A 12,716-nucleotide genomic window follows, 5' to 3' on the forward strand; every position below is an offset into this window, starting at 1 on the left:
TTGCTAATCAATATCTCTCCTTCTGCAAGTCCTCACTCTTCACACTCTTCCACTTTTGCTGCTAGGCTTGATCAAACACCACGGTTTAAAACCATTCCCATCCCTGGCTGTGTCTTGGGCTAAGGCCTGGCCTAACCACACACTGATGGACTCCATGCACTCCCAATAATTAACTTTTATAAAATACAGTCAATACATTAAACTCAAGCACACTGGGCAAGCTAAGCTTCAGAATGCACTCACAAGATAACAACCTCAAGGTGGCAGCAATGTTTCATTCACTTTTCTCAAGATAGTGACTGGGAAGTGGTGACAAATATCTCTCCTAAACAAAAACATATGTCTGAGTTTTGATAAAGCTGTTTCTGTTGGGATCTTTACAAAATACCCAGGATGTCAAAGAGCTTTAAAAAAAAAAAATTCAGTTTCAGAATCCAGGTCAGCCAGTTCTGCTTGAGATGACTGTTAAAGGTCCTATGATTATCCATCTGCACCAGAAAGAGACCCTATATCCTAGATGATTGATTAGGAAAAAAATATGTATATTGTACATATCTTCAATTTTTGCCTGGCAGTGTACAGTAATACTGAGACAAATACACTCAAATCTGTATTATATATATATATATTTCCTCACACCCAAGCTAACATATTTAACTAGAATTGAATCTATCTTACTAAGGCAGGGCAATGGATTAAAGTGTCACTCGAGGTTGCTGTAATCATTTCACTACAGTAAGTGCTTTACAAAACACAATGCAGGTAACAACAAAGGCCAGTGTAAGGCTGTCTTACATATAACCCACAGCAGACAGTACCTGTGTGCAGAAAATTGGACATTTCAAGATGCACTGGCCTTTCTGTAGACAAAATAATTTCTAAATTTTAAGCAGTGCAGTACAGCTGGGAAAGGCCATACAATGTTGTTACCCCAAATTTTATATATATTTTTTTTTAACAAAGTTAATCCTGTATGAAGGACCAAAACTAATAGCTTATGGGAACCCTGCATTGCTGCAAAAGGGAAGTGCCAAGTGTTGGTAGCATTTAGAACTTGGGAAAAGGACAGGATTCCAACGAAGAACAATTTTCCCCATTTTAATCGTTACCAGGGAAACAGAATTCTTTTGCAAGAGAACTCAAAAGGCTGGGAAAACTGCACTTCATGCACTTTTCCCTTGAATGAAATACAAATGTGCACAGTTTGTTAGGATTATCACCTAGACAGCTCAAAAATGAGGTGGAGAATAAGCAGACTTTTCCAAAGCTTAATTTTATCTTGCCACCACATGCAGCATAAAAATCTGATAGTTTCTTCTACCTAGGATGAATCAGAGCATTCTGCTGTTGATTTGTTATTTCAAAACTTACAGTGTTTTGGAAGGACATTTGTACTTTCAATTTGTGGTACTGAGGATTTAACATATTTTTAAAGCCTCAGGATAATGGAGTATTTCTAACTCATACGTAAATAACAATCATTTTTAACAGACTTGTATAAAGCTGCACAATTATTTTTCTGTCATATGAAAAGCAAATATACAAGATTCTGTAAAAAATCATTTACACACAAGCATTAGAAAACTGTTCTTAAGAGTAAGTACAGGTGCAAAGGTGCATTTGTAAATGCTAAGAACAAATGTTTTATTCTGTATTTTATCTGTCAAACACATCTCTTATTGAAATAGAACTGAAATACTGTAAGGAGGTATTCAGTGATGCACTCCATCATAAAATCAAATTATGAAATAGTCTCCTTAATTAAAAAATAGGAAGACATAAAAAAACCAGTGAATTGTCTAATGTTTCCAGGATACAAGAAAATAGCAGTAATAGTAAAGAAGGCTTTACTGAGACCTCATCTGGAAAAAAGATCACAATCCTGATCATCTGTGTCCAAGAACAATGGATACTCATCAGACCACAGCTAGCAGGGTGATCATGGGAATGGAAGAACTAATTTATCACAGGAGATGAAGGCAGCTCTTAAGACAAAGCACAAGATGAGAAAACAGTCAATTTATATCCAACAGTTAGGCTGGAAATCAGGGAAAGGCTTTTACTGGAAAGAATGAGCTTTTAGGAAAAGTGTTCCACAAACAGTAACACACACAACATGCAAAAATAATGCACTAGTTATGTGTTGAACAGCTGATGAGTTTACCAAAGTCATCGTGCAAATAATAGGTGGCAGCAGGAGAGTGGACTTGAACTTAGAAGGTTTCTCCCATCTGTAACATCTATCTGAAGACAGATAGCCTGCAATGCTGCAGCCCTGCCATCCCATACTTTCTGTGATAAAAATAAATGGGGAAAAATTGAAAAGGCGAAATCAAAAGTTAAGCAATACATCAGCACTGATTAAAATGATTAAAATCTTACCAAACAGATTACCAAACTAGAATAAAAAAGCTTAAATGTTGTAAATAAATTTGAGAAATTCAATAGTTTTCTATTTTTATACTGATAAAGCTTCTTCTAAATATGATGGATAAGCATCTACAGAATTTTTTTGGACAAAATTTTCATATGCAGAGTTTTGCAGCAATCACATGATATATACAGATACAGATATACAAGCACACACCGTAAATCAGTGTTTGACAATGGTTAAGATCCATGATCCATGGTTTAATGGTTTCTTAGTTGTGCACAGAGATTAAGTTTAAAAGTCTGTTTCCAATGAACACATTCTGTTCCGTCTTGTGGAAATGAGCTATTTGGTATTTCCATACCAAACAGACTGGCTTCTTCAGTTTATCTTTTATAAAATCTGATATTAAGCCACTTGAAAGGGGCCTGCTTAGTCTAGCTTCAAATTTGCCATTAAATTCAAAAATGTTGCCAAAGGCATGAAAATTACACACTGTTCTCTACATCCACTTGGAATAAGATCAAATGAGCTTAAGCTGCAGCAAAAGAACTAAATCAGATAGCAGGAAAACAATAAAACCAAAATCAATTTCCAATGAAGACCACAGACTCTCTGTTCCTTCTGTTCCTGGGCTTTTCTTCTCAAAGCACATCAGACAAACATCAGTCAGGAATGGTACCATATAAGTGATTCTGCATTTCTCACGAAAGTTTCTCGACCTGTAAAACCATGTCTCATGTCATACTGACCAAGAGTACTTCATGGCTCAACAGAGCTGCCAGGAAGAAAAGCTGGCAAGAAAATAAGGCTCTGCAAATTCTCTGCTGGTCATGGCTAGAATGTGACAAGTTTTGTTTCTTTTTTTCTTTCAGACCCATTTTATTCCTCTGCTATACCTTGTCACCTATGCTTTACTTTGGTACAAATCAGAATAGAAAATGGGCCTCAGAATTTCAAATCTTCACCCTCTCCCACACAGAATTATAATTAAGTTTAGGCAATAACTGTTTTTTCTCATGAAGCACATTTAAAGGAATAAGTGTAAATACAAGTTTCAAAAAGTCAACATATGAAATACATCTCATCAATGCAGACTACCAGATCACCACTTTTCTTAGCACAGGGTGATAAAAGCAAAAAAAACTCTGTAACCTGCTACAAATAGTGCTGAATTTCCTGCATAATTTCCAAATTGATTAGACAAAAAAGGTATTTGTTAGGAAAGAAAAAAGTCTTTTTCCTTTCACCACCAAGAGACAAGGATGAGAGATCAGTAGTGTAGCACTTCCAAAGCAGATGTTCACTTAGAAACATTTTTCCCAAGACTTCTGAGCTTGTATTGAGCACAGAGGTGACAGTCAAATAATTGACTAAATTCCAAGAATTGTGTTTGTTATTTTTTAAATAAAGATCAAGCCTGAATGTAATGTAATCCAATTAAAACAAACTGAAGTACACACATTCCTGACTGGAAATCATATTTAATTGTATGTTAAAAAGTAAAACAATCCCAAGCTATGTAAATGGCTTTTTTTCAATCAATATAATTAACAATGATTCTGACCCCAAAACACAAATTAAGAGAGTAGTAAAATAAGATAGTTTGTAAAGGTGTTCAAGTGCATAATCTCCACAAAAGGTCTGAATCAGTAGCCTGACTCAAGAAATATCTGTCTGAGCCATTATTTTGTAACAGTTTTCAGAGTATTGTGGCTTTTACTTCTAGAACACTAATTCTAACCCTCAACAACTTCTGTTTTTCTGCAAACTTACTGTCAGTGAAGCTCCTGAGCATATCCATTCACTTACATAACTGCTCCTATTTAATTTTATAAGAATTAATATTGCAAGTGTTACCTTCTAGTCTCTCTTCTCAATTGTTACATTGATGACTGTAACTTATGGCTAACCTCAAAAACACCACATCATCTTGCACAACATCTTATTATTAAATGACTGGTATAATTACTATAAAGTCAGGCTTCTGGAATTCTGCATAGAGTATTTGGAACTAAAGTTATTTCTCTGGTGGGAAATTACTGAACTCTGGGACACTTGTTTTTTATGCAAAGTGAAGTAGTTCAGTATTGCACGTTTTCAGCCTCACACCATAAAAATATCCAAAAACCAACCAAACAAAAAAAACAACAAAAAAACCCCATAAAACACCCACACAAATAACAAAAACGAACAGATAACAAACAAACAAACCCCAAAAAAACTGGAGTGAAGTATAACAAGAGAACCAGAGAACCAAGCCAGAGGAAGCTATTATTAAAATCTCACTTCAAGAAGCAAGATCCTTTTCCTGGATCCTGCTAGAAATAGCAATTAAACAAACCCACATCTTTTAAAGCACAACAGATGTTCATTGTTTAAAAACAAAGTAATCTCCTCATTACTATACATAAAAAACCTAATGCAACCTGAAAGCAATATTAATGTGCTCAAGTAGAAGTAGACAAATCTACTGAAGATACTGAAATGGATTTTTAATAATAACCAGAAATTGCACACATTAACTTAGTTTTTCTTTATAATAGAAGTTGTTATGAAATACATTAAAATGAACATTCTATTCAAAACTCCATGTTACTCAGAAGTGATAACAACCTTTTGTTATGAAGAGATGAGTTGGACTTCTGGACTACTTTATTTCACAATACATGGTTCTATTAAGTCATGGTAAGTCTCAATTTTAAAGAAAAAAGGAAGAAAATTCCATCCCAATTCCCTATATGCTAAGCAGATACCATAATTTAAATAGTATGAAGGAAAACTGTTTCTAATGCACAGCAGTTTTAACTAGACTTCACAGAAGAAATAAATTCAGCATAAGCAACCTAACTGACCAAAGGAATGCACCAACTCTGACATATTCATAAACATAAATATGCAATTGTATTAATTACTTTTAAAATTTGTTATCTAAGTAAGACCCCGTATTTAGCACTTATGCCAAAGCAGGTCTAAAGCTAACAAACTAAGTAACAAGAAAAAAAAAAATGCTGCAACGCAAAAACCCAAGAATGCAGAAGTCTTAACCTAAATCTGAGACAAATACCTAATTTTCTATCCCAAATATTTACCTACATGCCATAAATTCATGCATTTCACCAATACAGGAAGTTCCAAAGTGCTCATCAGGACAACCTACAGGAAACTCCAGGTGGGCAGCTCTACCTTCAAACTGCAAATCTGAGAGACTAGGATAACCAACAAGAGCTCAGGTAAGAAGCTTTGGAAACTGAAAACCATCTTGAACTACAACTAATTACATAGATGATAATACAATGCCAAAACTACTTAGTATAAAAACCTAGTACCTGCATGGAGCCACTCCTTTTCAAGTACTGCAAAAAAGGAAAATAATCTAAATTTCTAGTTAGCGTAACTGCATGGAATGCATCTGGAAGTTAACAGTCCCCCTTCAGTTTCAGATCATTGAATAAAATCATAACATTTTTCCAGCTACAAAAACACGGTCACTTTTAGCAGAAAGTTTTTTAAGTAAACTATAGTGCAAGTAAGGACTATAGTGCAGAGGTACTGATGTACAGTCTACATAATCTCCTTTAATGGAATTTCAGGCAAATTAGACAGACTCCACTTGGGACTGGTCTTGGTATATCCCATTCTGCTTCAGGACAAGGAATCAAAGCAGCCTTCCTTTTCTTGAGACTACAAAATATATGACCATTTCTCTGTCCTACTATTTCACATACTCATATTCAAAATTACATACTTTCTAAGACTTCTAAAGTGTCTTTAACAAATCCTTCACTTTATATGAACCAGCATTTCATTTTATGCCGTTATTTTACAATCAAAGTTTAAAGCACGTACAAATTAGACTCCAACTTCATATTCAGACATAATCCATTTCCTACTGAAGCTCGTATCATAAACCTACTGATTTTGAAAGCTCACTGAGAGCTATCCAAAACCGTAATTTCTACTAGAAACTTACTACTGCAAAATTATTTCTAACCTCCAGTGAACTGTATATAATTTTCCAAAGAAAAAGCAAGGAGATTCATTCTTCTACACTAAGAAAACTTGAAGCTATAAAACCATATACCCTAGCCATAGAAACAATAAAGACTGCTTGAATCCATCATTGGCTATTATATACTTCTCAGGAATAAAAACACTGAAAAGAGAAAAATACAAATCTTTTCCTCCACAGGAGGTTGAAGAACCAATGGAAAAAGTGGTCTGTGCTAGGCTCATTGAATAGCACTCCTGTATTTTACAGTCAGCTTTAAATATGGCAGAATAGGTTAGAATCCAGCTTTGCATTCCCTCATACAGTCCCTGAAAAAGAGAGAGCTTTCCACTGGATATGAAGCATTAATAACAAGAAGCCTGTCAAACTGATGAGAAATTGAGTTGGTCCATATCTGTTATGACACAATATAATTTACATTATCAACAGACTTTAGGCAAAGCACATCCCTATTTAGCATGTGCTACCACTGTAACTGATTGTGTTTCCTAAAAAGCCAATTTTTATTGAAACAAATGCTAACAGACATTCTTACCATTTTGGATCATTTAGCAATAAGCTAAGATGACAACTGAGCTAAAAACACATATAGTATTGAAAAAAAACCTCAAAGTCATAAATCAAACAGTCAGAGTCACATCTAAAATAAAATTCCATGAAATAAGGTGGTATACGTACTTTTCTGCCTGGAGTTTTGTGGTTTTTACAATCAAGTCCTGGGTTTGTTCCTTTGCTGCCTAGAATACAATTAGAATTGTTAAGCAGGTGAAAACCACAAACATATCAACTGTATTAAACAATCTTTAAAATAGGTAGTACTTTTTAAGCTTTCTGAGTACAAGGCATTTAAAGAGTATACTCTTTGAAACAAAAGGCCTTCTTGAAACAAGTATTCATTAACTCTCCCCATGTCCAGGCTGTAAAAAAATAAATTTTTATCCTTATCCGTATATATTTTCACATTTATATACATTTATATTCACACAGTTTGTTTTTAGTTTATATTTAATAAAGAAATACTATAAATATTAGAAATAATTCTGATTATTTTGTTTGCCCATCAACTGTAAATTGCTGTCACAAAATAAAAAAAATGAAACAAATTCCTTTGGATGCTAAATTTCCCAGTACCAGTGTCCACCCAGACCTTTTAGAAAAGATGACGAACACAGCCCTGTTAGTCTGAACAAGCCTAGCTCTACAGTCCAACAGCTTTCAGAGCTGCATGGACCAAGGATAATTATTAGTAAAAATTTCTTCACTGAAAAAGTGGTCAGGCATTGGAACAGGCTGCCCAGGGAAGTGGTTGAGTCACCATCCTTGAGGGTATTTAAAAGATGCGTAGGTGTAGCACTGGGGGACATGGGATAGCGGTGGACTTGGCAGTGCTGGGTTGGACTCAATGATCTCAGAAGTCTTTCCCAATCTAAATGATTCTACCATTCTAAGAGCAATTCACTTAGGAAGTTCATCACAGCCTTTAATATTAAAAGATGGCAGTGCAAGGAAATCCATGCAGAAACAATTCTGCATCAGACAGCAACTACATAACTAAAAGGATTGTTGCTCTGAAACTTTTTGCTCTGTGAAAAGCTGTAAGATACACGGAATTTCTGGCTTCACACTGGATGCCGCCAGAGATCCCTCATGCAGAAAAATTGAGATGATTTAACAAAAAAAAAATTCTAAAATCAAAATGCATTCAATACTGAATAATACTCCAAGTGAAGAGGTGGAAATGGCAATAATGACATTCTGTGTGAATAATTTCAATACTGTATTACAGCCAAATTACAGCTTGCAAATTGAAGATGCCAGTCTTGAGACCCCTGAGAGGTTTAACAAAATTATCTGATTCATTTCAGCCTTTCTATCTGCCACTACATTAGTTACAACAGAAAAGCAGTCAAGGTACAGGAATGATTTGAAAGGTGAAAGTAGGACTGTAACAATTCATGTCCAATTTAACTGCAAATTTTAATAAACAAAAAAGAAGAAATTTGCTTCCTTTCCAGTACTTTCTGTGCAGAAGTACTGATTACCACAAACAATTCTAACAGTAGGACAGCAGAAAAGAAGGAACAACATTTTTTTCTGAATCTAGCTAGATATACCAGGAAGCCAGTTTTTACATATGTGCATTCAAATACACACCAGATATTGTCATTATTTTATGTATGAAATGTAAGAGCTTCCATCTAACCAAAGTAACTGTCAGAAATGAGCCAAATATGCTAGAAAAATCATAAAGTTGGTATTTGACATTTCTTGTATATCCAAACAGAAATATTTTTCTCTTCCTGCCCACTTCAGTATATTAATTAACGATTTCATTATACTTCAGCCCCACTGAATTCCATTTCAGCACTTGCTCTTTCTCTCCCTTTCAGTCACTATATTTATCAAGTCACTGTCCTAAAATCAGATGTGAAAATATACGGTTATTTGGATCAGATGGTATTATAAATTTACAAAATAAACTCAGAAAAACTTACTTAGATAAGCTTACAAAATAATGAAGCCAAAAAGCTTTTTGGCTTATCCAAATATACTTCCTTTCATGTCCTGCATTTGTTCTGCTTTCTTAATATACTGCTCTCTTTGCACATTTTCCTGTGTTATATGCCCCAAATCCTCCTCTTTGTATCTTCTATTTGCTCTACCTAGCTAATTTTTGTCTTCTTACTCAGTTTGAGCACATGCCTGCAAGTCTTCCTGTCCTATTACAGAGAAAGTACCGGAGTATTTCACAACTGAGTGCTAGTTCATGAGCTTATTAACTTTACATTCATACAAAGAAAATACGGATTGAATCAAGACAAGTTATGAGTTCTACAGAGCTCTAGAGGAAACCTCCTGTGGGGCATGGAACAAAACTACCTACCGACTTTAACAGAAAAAGGAATTTCTGCAGGGTGGCTCTACTCTGGGAAATGACAAAAAAAAAAAAAAAAAAAAATCACAGACTATAGTCACACTTCATGATCTAAAGACAGAAAAGAGCAAAAATCTGCATGGACACTTGACTCATTTCCACATCTAAGAGCTTAGTCTAACAGTTCCTGAACTGCACTAGGGAATATATCCACATTAACAATGTTCAAAGAGATCTGAGACCTCTGAGGCACATTACCCAGTTCCTTCCAAAACTGAAAATTAAGTACTGCAGTTGGCTACACTGTACTCTCACATTTTTTGGTACAAGTTCATCAAGCTACAAGCATTTGTACAATGACCACAAAACCTATTTATCAAAGAAGACATCTAATATCCACAAACACATATCTGGAGAGGGAAAAAAATGTTTTCACAGGATTTTTTTGGTGAAGGATTCTTATTCACATACTATAACTTATGTGCTGTATTGGAAACAGGATTGGTTTGTCAGAACTTCTACATTTCAGCATCCATAAACCGTTTATATTCATCACTGCATTGAATTTTGAACTTGTACCCTAAAACCAAGCCAGGTTTAGTAATGCACCATAAACCACAAATTTCCTACACTCCCCAGTGTCCTGGGTTGATTATGATGTTAAATTGTATCCCCATTCATCCACCTAACCCAGACACAGGTTTTGTATTCTTAAAATTCCATCTAAGAGTAAAAGTGAGTGGAAAAGAAGCACCGAGTCTGTTATCAGAGACTGTACTTGCTCCCCCCCATCAGGAGTTTTGACTACAGCACAGACAGACAACAAGACACAGATCGCCTTGGCTTTCCAACTAGCCGGAGCAGAGAGGTCTTCCTGGACTGTTTTCTTTCCCTTTTTCTGAAACGAATCGAACCTGCTCTGGACTGGGGACTCGGGGGAGCACCGGGAGCTTGCACCCGTGGACTACCGGGAGCCCAGCCTGGGCAGCGGCATTTTCCAGCGCCAGAGGGACTGATAACAGAGCGAACACCTACAGGAAAGAGACCCTCTGAAGTTTGTCATCTCTTCTGAAGGGCGAGAGGTTTTGTAATGTGATATCATTCATTTTTGTGCTGGGTAGTGCTGTGCCTGTGAAATAAACAGGTTTTTTCCACTTCTCTCAGAGAAATCTCTTCCCGAACCGGTTGGGGGGTGGGAAAAAACAGGCCACGTGGGTTTGCTTCCCGGGGGGAGCCCCACTGGAGGTTTTCTCCCAAATTTTGCCCTAAACCAGGACACCCAGCCAGGAACATTACAGATTCAGGATTAAGGTGAAACAGAATTGGTTTTGTTGCATATCAGCATTCTGAGACAATGTTAAGAAACAAGACCAAAAAAACCTGAAGATGCACACCGGAGTTGTCTCCCTCTTTGAATTACCAGATACTTTCATATGAATATACTGGATATACTGAGGTATTTATATGAACACATAACAGACACAGTCAGTACAAAAGCCATTTTAAATGGGAATATGCAAATCTAAGTTTAAATTTAAAATTAAAATTAAAATTTAAATCTGACACACATCCAATCTAATATTTTCTCTCTGCTGATGTACACATGGATATCACATTGCTATTCTCAAAATAACTATATGGCTGCATTTTGAAAGAAATTAAAATTACTTCCTTGACACATTTTCTAAACAAACAAAAAGAAGCATATTAATATTCCAAAGTAACATAATATGCATACCATGGAAACATCTTGGTGTTGCTGTTAAGACACAAAAATAACTCTTGGTCCTTTTAAAAGCAGTCACATCTCAAAAGGAAAAATATTCAAAGTACTCCATTTATATATTACCTTCAAACGACTGGACATGTCTTCACAGCAGCTGCTCATTGCTTGCACATCTTCATTTATACTCTCAAGTTCCTAAATAAGTTCAAATAATGTTTTTCATCAGAAATGCTGTGTCCAGGCCCAGCTTACCACCACCACTAGATGCCCCAGGTACAAGGAACATTGCTTCTCTAGGCTCCCTGTTAGTCAGTGCAGAGTAATGCACCTCTAAATATCAACATTCACTCAGGACTTGGATCTGTTTGACACATCCAATGCAACACTTCCAACAAATGAAACAATTCTAGTGTAAAAGTATATCTGTTCTGAAAAGTTAAAATATCTCTTAATCCTTTTTTCTTTTTTTAAACTTCAAATCACATGGCAGTACTCCTGGAAAATAGCTATTCACACTGCAAAAGCATTACCTCTTTAACTTGCTTGAATATGTGCACAAATTCTTCATTTATGGCCAAGCTTCGTCGTTCAATGTCTCCACGCAGGTTCCTTCGGGTGCGCAAACTGTTTTCCACAAAAAAGGTTGAGAGAGCCTTGAGTGCTTCCAGCATTTCCTAGAAAACAAAAAAGGACCTTCAGTTTGCATGCAGTTACAAAGAAGCAGGTTAAATAGTCTGTACCCACCCCAAGTTCATGGTCTTATTAAAAATGAAGCAAAGCAGCTAAATGCTTTTAGAGAAAAATCTTAACATACTCCACATCACTTGGAAATCAGCTAAAGTAAGTGCTTAGTCTTTCTTCTTCTCTCATAACAGAAAACTTAGTCCACAATTTTACAGTAGCTTTAACCAATAAGACTACTTTCTGTAAATGAATGACCTATCCAGAGCAAGAAAACACCTAAATTACAAAAAGCTGGAGAACTGCCCTCCGAGGCAAGTAATACAAACCTCCCTACGATCTGAAGGGATAAAACAGGAGCGTGGCATGTTGGTGGAGAAGCGGAAACTAATTTTATCTGTAATTAATGCTGCAAAGGGCCGCCCGCAGCTCCGCAGCGGAACTGAGGGTACGGCAGGACTCGCCTCCCCGCCGCGAAGCCTGTCGGGGCCCGCGGCCCCTGACGGCTCATCCGGCCCCCACCGCGTCCCTCCGCCGCCGCCCGACCCACCTTGTCATTGTCCAGGCGCGTCTCCAGGATCTTGTTGAGCTTGCGGGACAGCGGGTTGGTGCCGGGAGCAGCCGGGAGTCCCGGGGCGGGGGCGGCGGGCGGCGGCGGCGGCGCGGCAGTGTCGGCCATGGCTGCGGCCCTCCCCGGCCCCTGCGCTGCCACGCGGAGCGGCTCCGGCGGAAACGCGCTCCGAGCATTTGGTTCCGGCCTAAGGCAGGCCGGCTGTAGAGCCAGGCCTCACCCGGAGCCAGGCGACACTCGGGGTTTTTCTCTTTACTCCTTTGTTTTTATTGATAAAATAAAAATACATAGAAATTTAAATATTAATAATTAAAAAATAAATGAAATCTCTGTTGTATTAGCTAACAGCAGTGGATGTAATATGTGTCAAAACGAGGAGGCTGTCTTGTTTCTGCTGTGCATTTACTGACACAGAGGTGAACTCCCAAGGTCTCCTCATAGCTCCAGAGCACAAAATCACTGTCAGTCAAGTTGAAAAAG

The 12,716-nt window shown here is 37.0% G+C and overlaps 1 protein-coding gene across 2 annotated transcripts in view; it reads right to left on the bottom strand.

Annotated features, from left to right (window-relative positions):
• Positions 1–12,380, bottom strand: part of COG6 (component of oligomeric golgi complex 6) — a 54,254-nt gene extending 41,874 nt beyond the window's left edge. Inside the window, exons 1-4 of one of the 2 annotated variants that reach the window (XM_005516329.3) lie at positions 12,216–12,380; positions 11,515–11,658; positions 11,108–11,179; positions 7,062–7,120 (exon numbers count right to left, since the gene is read on the bottom strand). In XM_005516329.3, coding sequence (XP_005516386.2) covers positions 7,062–7,120; positions 11,108–11,179; positions 11,515–11,658; positions 12,216–12,344 — 404 coding nt within the window. In that variant the 5' untranslated portion in view covers positions 12,345–12,380. Of the gene's footprint in view, positions 1–7,061; positions 7,121–11,107; positions 11,180–11,514; positions 11,659–11,994; positions 12,127–12,215 lie in introns of those variants that run through there. The other variant, XM_014252210.2, reaches the window with a different exon arrangement.
• Positions 12,381–12,716: the final 336 nt, after the last annotated feature.

The sequence above is a fragment of the Pseudopodoces humilis genome, chromosome 2 (genome assembly GCF_049639895.1).
Source record: "Pseudopodoces humilis isolate 2021_Gansu_Grassland_sample_001 chromosome 2, ASM4963989v1, whole genome shotgun sequence".
Lineage (NCBI taxonomy): Eukaryota > Metazoa > Chordata > Aves > Passeriformes > Paridae > Pseudopodoces > Pseudopodoces humilis.